Genomic DNA, 15,116 nt, shown 5'->3' on the forward strand with positions numbered 1-15,116 from the left:
TGAGAAATTAACTAGTGACCTAAACTTTCATGGATTGACAATGTCAATTTCCAATCTATGTTCTAAAATTGTGTTCACAAATCAGGAGCCAGCATTCCAAGAATTGATTTTACTTTATACCAAAGAAGATAGCAAGGGCGATCCTGAAATTAGAGATGAGGTTTCATCATTGCAGTTAAAGATCTATGAAAGAATTCCAATCCCGGATTTACCAGTAAATACATATCATGCGATTTATGGTTCTTTACCTTATGCCACATTTGTTTTTGTAATTTTGATGATGATGAATCTGTCCATTTTTTGTCAAATTTCTTTGTAGGTCATCTTCCCCCACAAAAAGCTGTCTTTCCGTATCATTGACACGGTATGAATTGTTTAGATTGTTGACATGTTTGAAAGTTTCTACAATTGATTTCTGTGAATAATGTGCATTGAAGAATCTATAGCTGCTTGCAGTAGTACTTGTAATGCTTTTCATCGAGTACATAGCACATCGGTATCTATCTAGGCTATGCTTGTATCAAGTAAGAACACAGTCCTCCTCTAGAGTATGACTTCCAACAAGTCATACCAAGTGGAACACACTCCAACAGTTTCATATTAACAGGAATGTGATACTGTCCTGGGAATGGCATCAGGTGTATTATGCAACGTGCCAACTAATTTATCATTCATGCCATCACTTAAGCATGTTTATGAGTCATGGATGAGTGCCTAACAATTTCGTGATTCATAAGTAAATGCTTTGGGTCATATCACTGTAATTGACCCAAACTGACTACTTCGAGAGAGTCACTCTCCAGATATATGAGAAGAAGAGAGAATGATAGATGAGAGAAGAAGAAGAATCCAATTGCTGAATGTACTTTTCGGTTGGGAGCTTTTCCCTCCAACCATCTTTATTTATACTGAGTATTCATATGAAACGACAGTGTTTAACAACTTCCCTTACACTTTTAGTAAGTAAGAAACGATTGCGTTACAATTAAGAAGAAGGAAAAGTGCTAAACGACAACATTTTACTAAAGAAACAACTAACTAATTCTATATAATATGACATCGTTCCAAGTCTGTTCTTCGAATACAACTAACAACTATCACCTTTCCTTTGCAGCATTAACCACCTTCCTTTTCTGTCTTTAAACACACAGAACCACCTCCATCCACCAACACCTTGCCCACTGCCATAATCCCTACGTAGACTGCAATTCTTCCACTCCAGCATCTTCTCAGCCCATAACACACCCTCCCCCTTTAAAGCACCTTGCCCACAAGGTGGGGAAATTGTTGCCGAAGCTTCCAATAAGGTTCCCATGTCGAGTCTTCCACTCCAGCACCTTCCCATTGGATCAAGACTTCTACCATAGCTCTGTTGTCCCTCTTAATATTCCTACGCTCTAAAATTTTCTCAGGTTGAGGCCTTAACTCTCCTTGTAAGTCAACTGGAGGCAGGGAAGAGAAAGGTGTGAGCTGGTCTCCAATCTTTTTCTTCAACACAAAAACATGAAAAACAGGATGCAAGAGTGAATCTAGGGCAAACATAATCGATATGCCACTTTACCAATTCTGTGAGTAATCTGAAATGGCCCAAAATAACAAGGTGAAAGCTTAAGATTCCTCCTAATTGCCACAGATTGTTGCCTATAGGGTTGAAGTTAAAGATAAACCCAATCCCCCACTGAGAATTCTCTATCACTCCTGCGCTTGTCATAATAATACTTCATTCTATCTTGAGCAAGAGATAAATTGGACTTAAGTGTTACCAAAATTTGCTCTCAAGTCTGTAATAATTGGTCCACTAACTAATTTGCAATTAAACCAGGAATGTAGGCTTGAAGCCTAATTGGAGGAGTCCCATAAACAGCTTTGAAGGGAGTCAGTCATCTTTGTGGAAGTATGAAAGGTGCAATTATATCACCACTCAGCCAAAGAAAGCCAATCTACCCATAACTTTGGTTTATCACCAGAAAAAGATCTCAGAAAGTGTTCAAGGCATTTGTTTACTTTATCTGCCACCTGTTGATCGTCACAAACTTGCTGCCTAGGCTGTCACGTGTGCTTTTATGGGATATAGCCCTACTCAGAAATGATTTGTTTGTTATGATACTCATGCAAACAAATTCCGGATCTCCCAGAATGTGATTTTCTTTTGAAAATCAATATTTCTTTCAGTCTCAGGTTATTTCTGATCCTCCTATTATTCTTCTACCCGCTTTTGATGATGTGACTTCTTTTATTGAGTGATTTAAACCAGGTGTAGTGTATCATAGACGTCCTCCTTCAACTCCTCTTCCAGACACTGATCCGTCATCTGATTCTGCGGTTCCTATACCTCGGCGCTTGATATGAACTCGAGGGAATATAATTCCTTGAACCCACAATCAATTTGAAAACTCCTCAAGAAAGCTAAAATCAAGTCAATGGATGGAGAATCTAGACCTGATGAAAACTCGTTTCAAGAACCTAGATTACAAAGGAGGAACGCCACAAAAGTTGCGATTTACTTTTGATAAGTTCAAAAGTTCAATTAAGAACAAGAGGAGTAAAACTCAACTCACAATGAATAAATTTATTAAATTTCATAAACTTCTTAAAAATGACGCTACAAAGAGTATTTAAAGTAAAACCTAATCAAACCCTAGTCAAAATAAAGCCCGTTTTACCCAAAATGCCCTTGGATGAACAGTGTCGCCGCTACAGTAATGCTACAGTAACCTCTTGAAACCCTAGTTCCTAAAAGGTAACTTTCCAAATATGCCATTGGCCAAAATACAAGGCCTTCCCAAAAGTTTTAGTTCATAAGAAATAAGAACTTTCCCAATATGCCTTTGAATAGGTCCCTCCTTAAGTCCTCATAATTAAACCCAATAACTCTAAACTAATAAATAAGTCATTTAAATAAATTAAATAAATTGAAAGCCTTCAAGGGCCCAAAGCCTTTAAGTCATGTTGGTTCCTCTTTCATAGCTTATCAAATGAATTAAAACTGGATCTTCATCCTTCAAGTTCGTCATGAGTGTTGGAGTCTTGTTAGCTTCATCCCAAGTAGATTGTGTCAATCATTGCATTGTCTCCTTGATCTTCTTGACTTTTGATCTTGTAATTAACCCATCTGGAACATGCAAAGGATATTTAACACTAGGTCCATCTTTGTGCCCATCATTCTCCCTCTCCTCAAAATGATTCGACCTCGAATCTTCACTTGGATCAAAAGGAAAAAAGGTTAGTAACATTGAAAATAGCAGAAACATGATACTTACCTGAAAAATTCACTTTATATGCATTTTCATTAATTTTCTCAAGAATTTGAAAATATTGATCCAATCTACTTCTATCATCAACAAGCAAAAGCATCAAAGGTAAAGGAGTAAGTGGATTAAAACCATAAACAATTTCAAATGGAGAATAAGAAATAGTAGTATGCAAGGTTTTATATGCACACTCTAATAAGAACAAATGATACTCCCACAAACGTCTATGTAACAATTCAATGAATGACAAATGATATTCTCACAAACGTTCATAAAACACACCTAAAACTTTCCTTACACTAAAATGATCACTTCAATTATATGCAAACCCAATGAATGGCAAATAATACTTCCACAAATGTTCATGTAATATGTTAATGAATGACAAATGATACTTCCACAAACGTTCATGCAATACGTCAATGAATGGAAAATGATACTCCCACAAACGTTCATGCAACACATTGAAAGTCTTCCTTACACTAAAGTTACCTAACAAACCACCATGTCTATTACACACAAGAAACTTATGCATAAAACTAGTAGGCACACAAAATATATTCTCTCTAAACAAGTATCAATCTAGTTTATAGAACTTATCAAACGGTGTTTTCTCACTTGTTCCATACACACTAGCAAAGTCATTATCATTAACATGCAATTCCTTATCATATTTAAGTCTCAACAATTTTGCATATAAAATGAAGACAAGGACATACCTTCTTAAAGCATAAATCACAAAATTTTTCATATATTGTGTATTTGAATACATGAGGAAAAGTCTCAATACAGTCCTCCCACTTAGCATGCATTCTACTCAACAACTTACCTTGTCCATTCAAGTGTGTCAAGGATTCATGTTCCTCAAAGAAATGTCGGGTAGGGATTGTCGCACCTGATACAAAATCAATGTAGTGCTCTATCTCCCTAATAGGTGGCAATCCATTAAACACATCGCTAGGAATCATGACCTCATATCCCTGCAACAAAGAAACAACAACACTAGGCAAATAGTCATTAAATTCGTTAGTATAAAAGCTTGCTTTAGCTTAAAAATTCACTTTTGTCTTTCTGTTTCTCTCTGCAATCTCTCTTTATTTTTCCTCTTGTAGCTCCACTCTTTTTTGTTGACTCTCAACCTCCTCTCTATTTTCTTTTTCATTATTTCTTTCTTTTGATGTTTCGGGCTCATTCTTTTTTTCCTTTCACTCTTTTTGTTCTTTTCACTCTTTTATTCTCACTCTCCTCTTATTTTGAACTTTCGGTCTCACAATTGTTTTTCAACTTATTCTCTTTTTCTTGAGATTTTAGCTTCACCCAAATCTTTTCCCTTAGGTGGTTCGGTTTTCCCCTTTGTTACAGCTTGGTCATTTTTGTCTTACTTTGGTTTTCAAGGAGTACTAGAAACCGAAGTATACCTTGATGTATCCTTTCCTTTTAACTGCCTCTCTACCTTCATAGCCATGTGCACCATATCCTCTACCTCCACATAATGTTGCAACTCAACTACATTGGCTATCTCCCTATTCAACCAATTCAAAAATCTTGTCATCGTGGCCTCCTGATCCTCCACTACATTAGCCCGAATCATAGCCACCTCCATCTCCTTATAGTAATCCTCTACACTCCTAGACCCCTGTGTAAGATTTTGCAGTTTTTGGTAGAGGTCTCTATAGTAGTGGTTAGGTACAAATCTTTGCCTCATGATAGCTTTCAACTCTCTCCATGTTTCTACAGACCTCTCAATTCCTCCTCCAATTGATCACTAATTGATCCCACCAAATAATCTCATAATCAGTGAACTCAATTACAGCCAACTTAACCTTCTTCTCCTTAGAGTAATTATGACAATCAAACACCAACTCTATTCTTTTCTCCCATTCCCGTTGGTAAAGAGCCACTCCGGTAAGACATTGTAAAGTGCTACACAAAAGAATGTAAGTCGTAAAAAAAAAAAAAAAAAAAAAACCTCACACACTCCCCTTACGTGTTTACACTCAAGTAATGGCACTCCACTCTTATTTCACTCTTAATTGGCTTTCTATTCGATAATAGTCTTACACTCTCTTGCCTTTTACCTCAAGAGTTTTCCTACTTAAGTTCTTTAAGAACTAATTGAACTCAATCAAGACAATGCAACCTTGTTTTGTCCCAACTAGTAATTAAATCCAAGAAACAATGAAGTAATAAAATGACACGAGACTCAAGGAATTTATATGAAGGAAAGAGTAATTACAAAATAAGATATCAACTAGAAAGATGTATTCAGCCTCTTTGATGATAAAGCTCAATCAACAAATGTCGTTCTTTCTTTTCTTTGTAACTATTAAGCAATTGAATTCAAACACACAAGAATTGATAATGAAATAGAAGAGAAACAATGAAACGACACTCCAAGCAATCGACAAACTTATAGATGCAAGAAACCCTAGGTGATGCAAATTTTAGCCAAACCAAAAACTTTAAGAATTTCGGCAGTCTACTTTTTGTTTTTCGTTTTTTTGTTTTTTTTGCAACCCTAGAATAATGAAAAGCCCTAAAATTAAATTTAAAGATACAAGAATTAAAAGATAGAATCAGACCTGATTGGAAACCTTGTGCTGAATACCAAATGATATGAACCCGCGGGAATAGAATCCCTTAAACCCACAATCAATTTGAAAACTCTCCAAGAAAACCAAAATTAAGTCTATGGATAGAGAATCTAATCTCGATGAGAACTCGTTTCAAGAATCTAGATTATATTAAAATCTAGACCCATTCAAGAACCTAGATTATATTACAAAGGAGGAACGCCACAAAAGTTGTGATTTATTTTTGATAAATTCAAAAGTTCAATTAAGAATAAGAAGAGTAAAACTTAACTTAATGAATAAATTCATCAATTTCATAAACTTCTTAAAAATGAGGTTACAAAGAGTATTTAAAGCAAAACTTAATCAAACTCTATCCAAAATAAAACCCTTTTTACCCAAAATGCCCTTGGATACAAGGTCTGTCTAAAATGAGGCTACATAATGCTACAGTAATGAGGCTACAGCAAAACTTAATCAAATCCTATCTAAAATGAGGCTAAAGTAATGCTATAATAACCTCTTGAAACCCTAGTTCCTAAAAAGTAACTTTCCAAATAAGCCATTGGCCAAAATACAAGGTCTTCCCAAAAACCCTAGTTCATAAGAAATAATAACTTTCCCAACATGCCATTGAATAGGTCCCCCATTAAGTCCTTCTCATAATTAAACCCAATAATTCTAAACTAATAAATAAGTCATTTAAATGAATTAAATAAATTGAAAGCCTTCAAGGGCCCAAAGCCTTTAAGTCATGTTATTGCTCTCTTTTTCATAGCTTATCAAATGAATCAAAACTGGATCTTCATTCTTCAAGTCCATCATGAGTGTTGGAGTCTTGCTAGCTTTATCCCAAGTGGATTGTGTCAATCATTGCATTGCCTCCTAGATCTTCTTGGTTCTTGACCTTGTAATTGACCCATTTGGAACTTGTAAAAGATCTTTAAGATTAGGTCCATATTGGTACCCATCAATGCTCCACCCGGGTTACACATCCACCAGATAGGTATGGTTTTTCTCATACCTCGCTTACTGCCACTCTCGACACTATTTCTATTTCTCACTCTTATACTTAGGCAGCCACCTAAGCATGTTGGTAGCAGGCCATGCAAGAAGAAATCCGAGCTCTTCAAGACAATCACACTTGGGATCTTGTGACTTGTCCCTCTGGTCTCAAACCTATTGGTTGTAAATGGGTGTACTCTGTCAAGTTTCAGTCTGATGGCTCACTGGACAGATATAAGGCCCGTCTCGTGGCTCTTGGGAACCGCAGGAGTATGGTATTGATTATGAAGAGACATTTACACTTGTTGCCAAAATGACTACTGTACGGACTATTTTGGCACTTGCTGCGTCGGAGGGGTGGTCTCTCCTGCAGATGGACGTGAAGAATGATTTTCTACATGGGGATTTGAAGGAAGAAATCTATATGTCTCCACCTCTCGGCATGTTTGCTACACATTCTTCAGAGGTTTGTCGTCTACGCCGATCTTTGTATGGACTGAAACAGGCTCCACGTGCATGGTTTGTTAAATTTCGCTCTACTCTGCTTGCTTTTCACTTTACTCAGAGTCAGTTTGATTCCTCTCTGTTTCTTCGCAATACTTCTGCAGGAATTGTATTGTTTCTAGTATATGTTGACGACATCGTGATTACTGGCTCTGATGTTGAGTTAATTAAGCAATTACAACAGCATCTCAAGGCCTCTTTTCACATGAAAGATCTCGGTTCCCTGTAGTACTTTCTTGGCCTTGAGGTGTAGATTACTTCGACTGGTACATTGTTACACCAGCACAAATACACGCAGGAAGTTATTTCATTGGCTGGTCTCCAATCGAGTAATTATGTTCTTGCTCCCTTGGAGGTAAATCTGAAGCTTCGTCAGGAGGAAGACGAGCTTCTATCAGATGCATCCTTGTATCGGCAACTCGTTGGGAGTTTGAACTACTTGACGATTACTCGTCCTGACATTTCTTTTGCTGTGTAGCAGGTCAGTCAATTTATGCAGGCCCCCCGACACCTTCACTTAGCCGTTGTCCGCCACATTATCCGATATTTGAAGGGCACCTCTACACGAGGGTTGTTCTTTCCTAAGGAATCTTCCTTATAGTTGGTGGGGTATAGTGACATTGATTGGGCCGGATGTGCTAATACTCGTCTCTCTGTTACTGGCTGGTGCATGTTTATAGGCAATGCACTCATTTCTTGGAAGAGTAAGAAGCAAGACAGAGTTTTCAAGTCTTCCACTGAGTCTGAGGGTACGTTTGGGTAGTGAGAAATATTGAGAATGTTTGTGAATAGTTGTGAAAAATTAATAATAAAATATTAAATAGTAGAAAAATAGGTAAAAAGTAATAATAAAGTAAAGAATAGTAGTGAGAGTACCTCAAGTACTCTCACTTGCCAAACATACCTTGAGTGTCGAGCTATGTCTTTCGCCTGCTCTGAGATCACATGGCTTCGTGGGTTATTGGGTGAACTTGGTTTTCCTCAGCTTTATTCCGCTACTCTTCATGCTGATAATATCAGTGCTATTTAGATCGCCGCTAATCCTGTCTTCTATGAGCGTACAAAACATATCAAAGTCGATTGTCATTCCATACGTGAATCCTTTGTAGACATGTGATTTTTCTTCCTCACATTTCTATCGAACATCAAACTGTAGACATATTCACTAAAGCTCTTTCTCGGCACCGACATCAGTTCTTGGTTGACAAATTGATGCTTCTTGATCCACCAGCATCAATTTGAGGGAGGATGTTACGGAGATAATTTAGGGATTTGATTTGTCATATTTTAAGAATGTTTTTCTTGCTATCTAGATTGTATATAGCAGATAATTTAGGCGCTGGAAATATGGCATTATTTATGTAAAGTTCTTCTATATAATGAAAGGAAACCCTATGGAAAGGGCATTTTGACCAATTTGACACAAACAACTTCCATTCCCCTTTAAAGAATTTATGATTTGGGTCCTTGGGGGTGTGAATAGGTCGTGCATCCAACATGCTAGTTTCTTCCTGTAGAATTAATTGGATATCTATCAGCCTTTATTAGGGGCTGATCTTTAGAAGATTTACAGCTAACAAATCAGTTGATTTATTAGCCATTTTGGTTCCACGATTTTAGGGGATTTTGGTAGCATGTTACTTGATTCTTTAGATGGTATTTTCCTATTTTATTGTTTTCTGTCTTAAATAGGATTGATTGTATTTTCAGTAAGTTGTAAATATCCCGAGTAATTAGATGAGAATTATCATCTATTTAAAGGGAATGTAATCTTTTTCAAAGGCAAGTGGAATATTTAGTTTTTTCATTCCACAATTCCACACGGTATCAGAGCATCCTTTGAACCATATGACCAAATATGGTATGGCCACCGAGAGATGCGACTCCATCTCTTCAATCTCTGAAGTCACCACCAGTTAGGAAGCCATGGTTTTGGGCTACAACAGCAGTTCAAATAGTAGCCTCGTACACATTACAGGACACAAACTTAATGAGAATAGCTATCTCCAATGGTGCCATTCCGTGATGATGTTTATATGCGGGAAGGGAAAGGATGATTATCTCTCAGGAGTTGCATCCCAACCAAGCTAGGATGATGTGAAGTTCAAAATGTGGAATTCGGAAAATAACATGGTCATGTCATGACTCATTAATTCCATGACAAATGACATTGAAGAAAATTTTCTTCTCTACGGAACGGCGAAGGAGATTTGGAAAGCTGTCTAGGAAACGTAGTCTAACAATGAGAATACATCTGAATTATTCGAGGTGGAAAGTGTTCTCCATGACTTATGTCAAGGAGAATTGATAGTGACCCAATACTTCAGCTCACTCAACCGCTATTGGCAATAGCTGGACTTATTCGAGGAGCACAATTGGAGCTGTCCCGAAGATGGAATCCAGTATAAACAAATTGATGAAAAGAAGAGAATATGCAAATTTATGATTGGATTAAATAAAAATCTTGATGAAGTATGAGGAAGAATCCTAGGATCCAAACCACTGCCAAACGGCCGAAAAGCATTTTCAGAAGTTCGCAGAGAGGAGAGTTGAAAGAAGATAATGATGGGCCCTCAAGATTCTACAACAAACTTGGAGAGTTCAGCCCTTGCGGTTCGAGTAAATCCATACAACAACAAATATAGTAGACTGAAGAAAGGGCGGCCGTGGTGTGACCATTATCGACGTCCTAGTCACTCCAAGGACACCTACTGGAAAATCCATGGTAAACCCGCAGATTGGAAGCCTTCCCGCTTTTCCAACGACAAAGAAAGACGAGGCAATTTGGTCTTGTTAGATGAAAAACCGACACCACCCGAGCCCAGTCTGTTCAGCAAGGAGCAACTAGAATTATTGCAAAAAATGTTCAGCCAATCATTAGTAGCCCTTGCCAACATTGTGGTTGGTTCCAGTTCTTTGGCGCACAAAGGTAATTTTTTAAGCGCTCTTAATGTTAAAAAGGAGAAGTTAGGTCCATGGATTGTAGACTCAAGAGCATTGAACCATATGACTGGAAATGAAATTTTTTTTCTACTTACAGTCACTATTATGAAAATTTAACAGTCAGGATAGCAGATGGTTCACTCTCAAAGATGGTTGGTACAGGTTCTGTTAAACTTTCAGAGAACCTAACACTCAACTCAGTTCTCTTAGTGCCAAATTTGGATTGCAATTTACTGTCTATTAGTAAACTCACTCGGGATCTCAATTGTGTTACTAAAGTTTTCCCAAATATGTGTTAATTTAAGGTCTAGGATTTGGGGAAGACGATTGGCAGGGCTAAGATGTGATCGGGGCTCTATCTTCTCGAGGTTAATGATCATCCTCAAGGAAAACTCACAAATCCGAATGTTTAGCGTCCAGAAGTCAAAGTTCTTTTTCTGTCATTCGTTCTAATAATGATAGTGCAATTATGATGTAGCACTATATGTTAGGACATCCAAATTTCTTGTATCTCTAGAAGCTTTTTCCTTCATTATTCAATAATAAAAATTCAAATGATTTTCAGTGTGAGATTTGTCAATTTTCAAAACATGTTTGCAACTCTTATCCCAACCGACCCTACAAAGCATCCCAACACTTTTTCAATGATTCATAGTGATGTGTGGGAGCCATCTAGGATCAAGAATATTATTAGATCTCGCTGGTTTATATCTTTTATAGATGATCACACTAGACTTACCTGGGTATTCCTCAAGAAAGAAAAGTCAGAGGCGGGTCAGATTTCCAAAAATTTAACACCATGATCCAAACACAATTCCGAGCAAAAATACAGATTGTGAAAACTGATAATGCCAAAGAATATTTCAAATCCATTCTTGATGATTATCTCTTGAGTCAAGGTATAGTACACCAAAGTTCCTGTGTCGACACTCCTCAGCAAAATGGAATTGCCGAAAGAAAAAACCGGCACGTACTAGATGTTGCTCGCTCCCTCATGTGCTCTACACGTACTGAAACACTTTTGGGGTGAAGCCATTCTCACTGTAGCCTACTTCATAAACAGGATGCCCTCTCATGTTCTCAAATTCCTAACTCCCTGTCAAACTCTACTTCGGTCCTTTCCTATTACTCGACTCATCTCCACTATTCCCTTCAAAGAATTTGGGTGCTCAGCCTTTGTTCATGTTCATCATCAACACCGGGGTAAACTTTATCCTAGAGCCCTTAAGTGCATTTTTCTCGGGTACTCTCCAAACCAAAAGGGGTATAAGTGCTATTCACCAGTTACTGAAAGATATTGTCACTCCATGGATGTTACTTTCTTTTAGCAACAACCATATTACCCCAAATCTGATATTTAGGGGGAGAGCAATCTTACACAGGAATACCAGCTCTAGGATATTGAAGAGTTGTGTCACCCTTCTTCTGATTTTGGCCCATTTCACCCATCACAAACCCTTGAATCCATTCCTCCTCCACATCTCTTAGAATCTCTTGTGAGACATCAAACCACCAATCTGCCAGTTTCTACAAATCAACCTCAGAATTTGGACACTATTCAACCAACAAACAATGATGAGTTGATTATTCACGGAGGAGAAGGAACTAAAAGGAGATAGAACAATGAGCATCTCTTGAGCAAATCCAAGAGTCTGATCCGAGTCCTAGATCAAGTGAAGATCCACCAGGTAACTCTAATCCTGAGACTTCCCATAATGAGTTAACTAATGATGATAGTGATTGTCCTATTGCTATGAGAAAAGGTGTGAGATCATGCACAAAACACCCAATATACACATTTGTGTCGTATCAGGGATTGTCACTGAATTTTAGAACCTTTTTTGCCAACCTCGACAAAATCCAGGTCCCTAATAACACAGGAAGCTCTCGATACACCTAAATGGAAGTCTGCAGTTTGTGAAGAAATCCGTGCCCTAGAAAAGAATGGAACATGGGAGATCACAGAATTACCAACTAGAAAACGTTCAGTAGGTTGCAAATTGATATTCACTGTGAAATACAATGAAGATGGAAGTGTTAACTGATTCAAGGCTCGACTGGTAGCAAAGGGATTCACTCAATCATATGGAATCGACTACGAGGAGACATTTGCCCCTGTAGCCAAGGTAAACACAGTGCGGGTCCTCTTCTCTTTGGCTGCAAATTTAGACTGGCCTCTTCACCAACTAGATGTCAAGAATGCTTTTCTTAATGAAGACCTAGCTGAATAAGTCTACATGGAAATTCCTCCTGGATTTGAGACACAAGCTACACACAACAAAGTCTGCAAACTCAGAAGATCCTTATATGGGCTCAAGCAATCCCCAAGAGCCTGGTTCAAGAGATTCACAAAGGTTATCAAGAGGCATGGCTATTCTCAATGTCAAACAGATCATACACTATTTGTTAAATACTCTCCTGAAGGAAAACTTGCTATCCTCATTGTATATATGGACGACATCATTCTAACGAGAGATTATGAGGAGGAAATGAGTAGTCTCAAAAGTATTCTAGATAAAGAATTCGAAATCAACGACCTTGGGTATCTCAAATACTTCCTAGGCATGGAAGTTGCACAGTCAAGAAAGGGAATCCTTGTATCCCAAAGGAAATACGTTCTGGATCTTTTAAAAGAGACTAGGATGCTTGAATCCAAGTCGGTAGATACTCTTATGGATTCAACAACCAAACTAGGAGCCAAGGAAGACAGTGCACCAGTGGATAAAGGCAGATATCAAAGACTAGTTGAGAAACTTATATACTTGTCTCACACCCGACTTGATATTGGCTTCTCTGTTAGTATGGTGAGTCAATTTATGAGCAATCCCAATGAAGAACATATGGAGGCAGTTTATAGAATCCTAGGATACCTAAAGCTAACACCAGGTAAAGGATTATTTTTCGAGAAAACTCAAAGAAGAGATATTGAGGTATTCGGTGATGCGGATTGGGCATGATCAATACATGATTGAAGGTCAACTTCTGGGTACCGCGCGTATGTATGGGGAAATCTAGTTACATGGTGAAGTAAGAAGCAATCAGTTGTGTCAAGAACTAGTGCAGAAGCTGAATTCAGGGCAATGGAACACGACATATGTGAAGGAATATGGCTAAGAAGGCTTCTGAAGGAATTAAAGATTTCAAGTGAAGAACCTATGAAGATGTTCTGTGACAATCAGTCAGCCATCAACATTGCAAACCCAGTAAATCATGATAGAACAAAACACGTGGAGATTGATCGACATTTCTTAAAGGAAAAAATAGAGGAAGGGATAATCAAGATGTTGTACGTACTTACGTGTCTCCAAATAACCAATATCCTTACCAAGGCTCTACCAGGAAGAATTTTGATGATCTGAGTTCCAAGTTGGGCCTAATCAATATTTGCTGCCTAGCTTGAGGGGGGGTCTAGAATTAATTGGATATTTGTCAGCCTTTATTAGGGGCTGATCTTTAGGAGATTCTATTAGGGGATGATCTGAGTTCCAAGTTGGGCCATTTTGGTTCCACAATTTTAGGGGATTCTGGTAGCATGTTACCCGATTCTTTAGATAGAATTTTCCTATTTTATTGTTTTTTATCTTAGATAGGATTGATTCTATTTTCAGTAAGTTGTAAATATCCCGAGTAATTAGATGAGAATTATCATCTATTTAAAGGGAATGTAATCTTTTTCGAAGGCAAGTGGAATATGCAGTTTTTTCCTTCCACAATTCCACACTTCCAGAAGGTCAAGTACATAGGAAATTTCCTCTGAGATTGGTTGATACCCTTTTTAGATCTACTGACTTCAATTCCAAGGAAATGTCTAAGTTTGTCCAAGTCTTTTGTCTGAAACTGATCATGTAAAAACTGTTTCAGCCTAGCAATTCCAGTAGTCATTCCCAGTAATTACAATGTTGTTCACATATACAACTAACAAAATGTGACCTGCATCACTATGTAGGTGAAATACCGAATGGTCTGTTTGGCATCTATGAAGACCCAATGCCAATACAGTATCAGAAAACTTCCCAAACCATGCTCAAGGAGATTGTTTCAAACCATATAATGTCTTTTTTAACTTGTATACAACAAAGTCACTTCTTGTAATTACAATGTCGTCCACATAAGCAGATGATGAGGAGGATGTAAGGGCTCGAGTGGGTGAATGTTTAACATCAAGATAATATAGACCACTAGCTTCATGCCCCATACCAATCTTGTTTCCTATCTTGAGATCTCGAAAGACACATGAAGAGGGATAAAAGGTCACTGAACATTGAAGACTTAGAGTAATCTTACTAATGTACATCAAACTAAAGGGAAAACTAGGAGCATATAGAACAAACAACAAGGATATAGAGTCAGTGAGCTTAGTGGATCCAATGCTTGTAACTTTAGCAAGAGAACCATTAGCGAGAGTAATACTTTTTGGAGATGTCACAATATCTAACTTAGATAAGACAGAGTAAAAACTAGTCAGATGTTCATTAGCTCCTGAATCAATGATTCATGGATTTTGAGTGGATGAGACAAGACATGCGAGCGTTGTACCTGAGTGGGCAAGAGTAGTTGTGAAATATTAAGCCCGTTTGCGACCCAAAAGCTTATCATACTCGTTCTTTGATATACTAATCATATCTTGGCAAATGACTTGTGATTAGCGGATCCAGATGGTCTACCATGTAGATCTCAACAATACTCCACCGAGTGGTTAGTGGGACCACAATGGGTGCACTTACGAGATTCTCGACTTCGAGTGCGATTACGCATCACGTCCCCACGTGGACCTCTACCACCCCGGCTTCCATGCCCATCAGGAGCAACATAGGAGGCAACCACATCATGTAACTGTGAC

General features: G+C 37.9%; 1 protein-coding gene across 3 annotated transcripts in view; it reads left to right on the top strand.

Moving 5' to 3' along the window:
• Window positions 1–15,116, top strand: part of LOC109021288 — a 43,438-nt gene that overhangs the window by 18,672 nt on the left and 9,650 nt on the right. For all 3 annotated transcript variants that reach the window (XR_004797759.1, XM_035683371.1, XM_035683372.1), the window contains exons 7-8: window positions 86–214; window positions 320–364. Coding sequence is in view for 2 of the 3 variants with exons in the window: in XM_035683371.1 (XP_035539264.1) it covers window positions 86–214; window positions 320–364 (174 nt within the window). In the remaining variant the exon portion in view is untranslated. The remainder of the gene's footprint in view (window positions 1–85; window positions 215–319; window positions 365–15,116) is intronic.

This window comes from Juglans regia, chromosome 12 (assembly GCF_001411555.2).
Source record: "Juglans regia cultivar Chandler chromosome 12, Walnut 2.0, whole genome shotgun sequence".
NCBI lineage: Eukaryota > Viridiplantae > Streptophyta > Magnoliopsida > Fagales > Juglandaceae > Juglans > Juglans regia.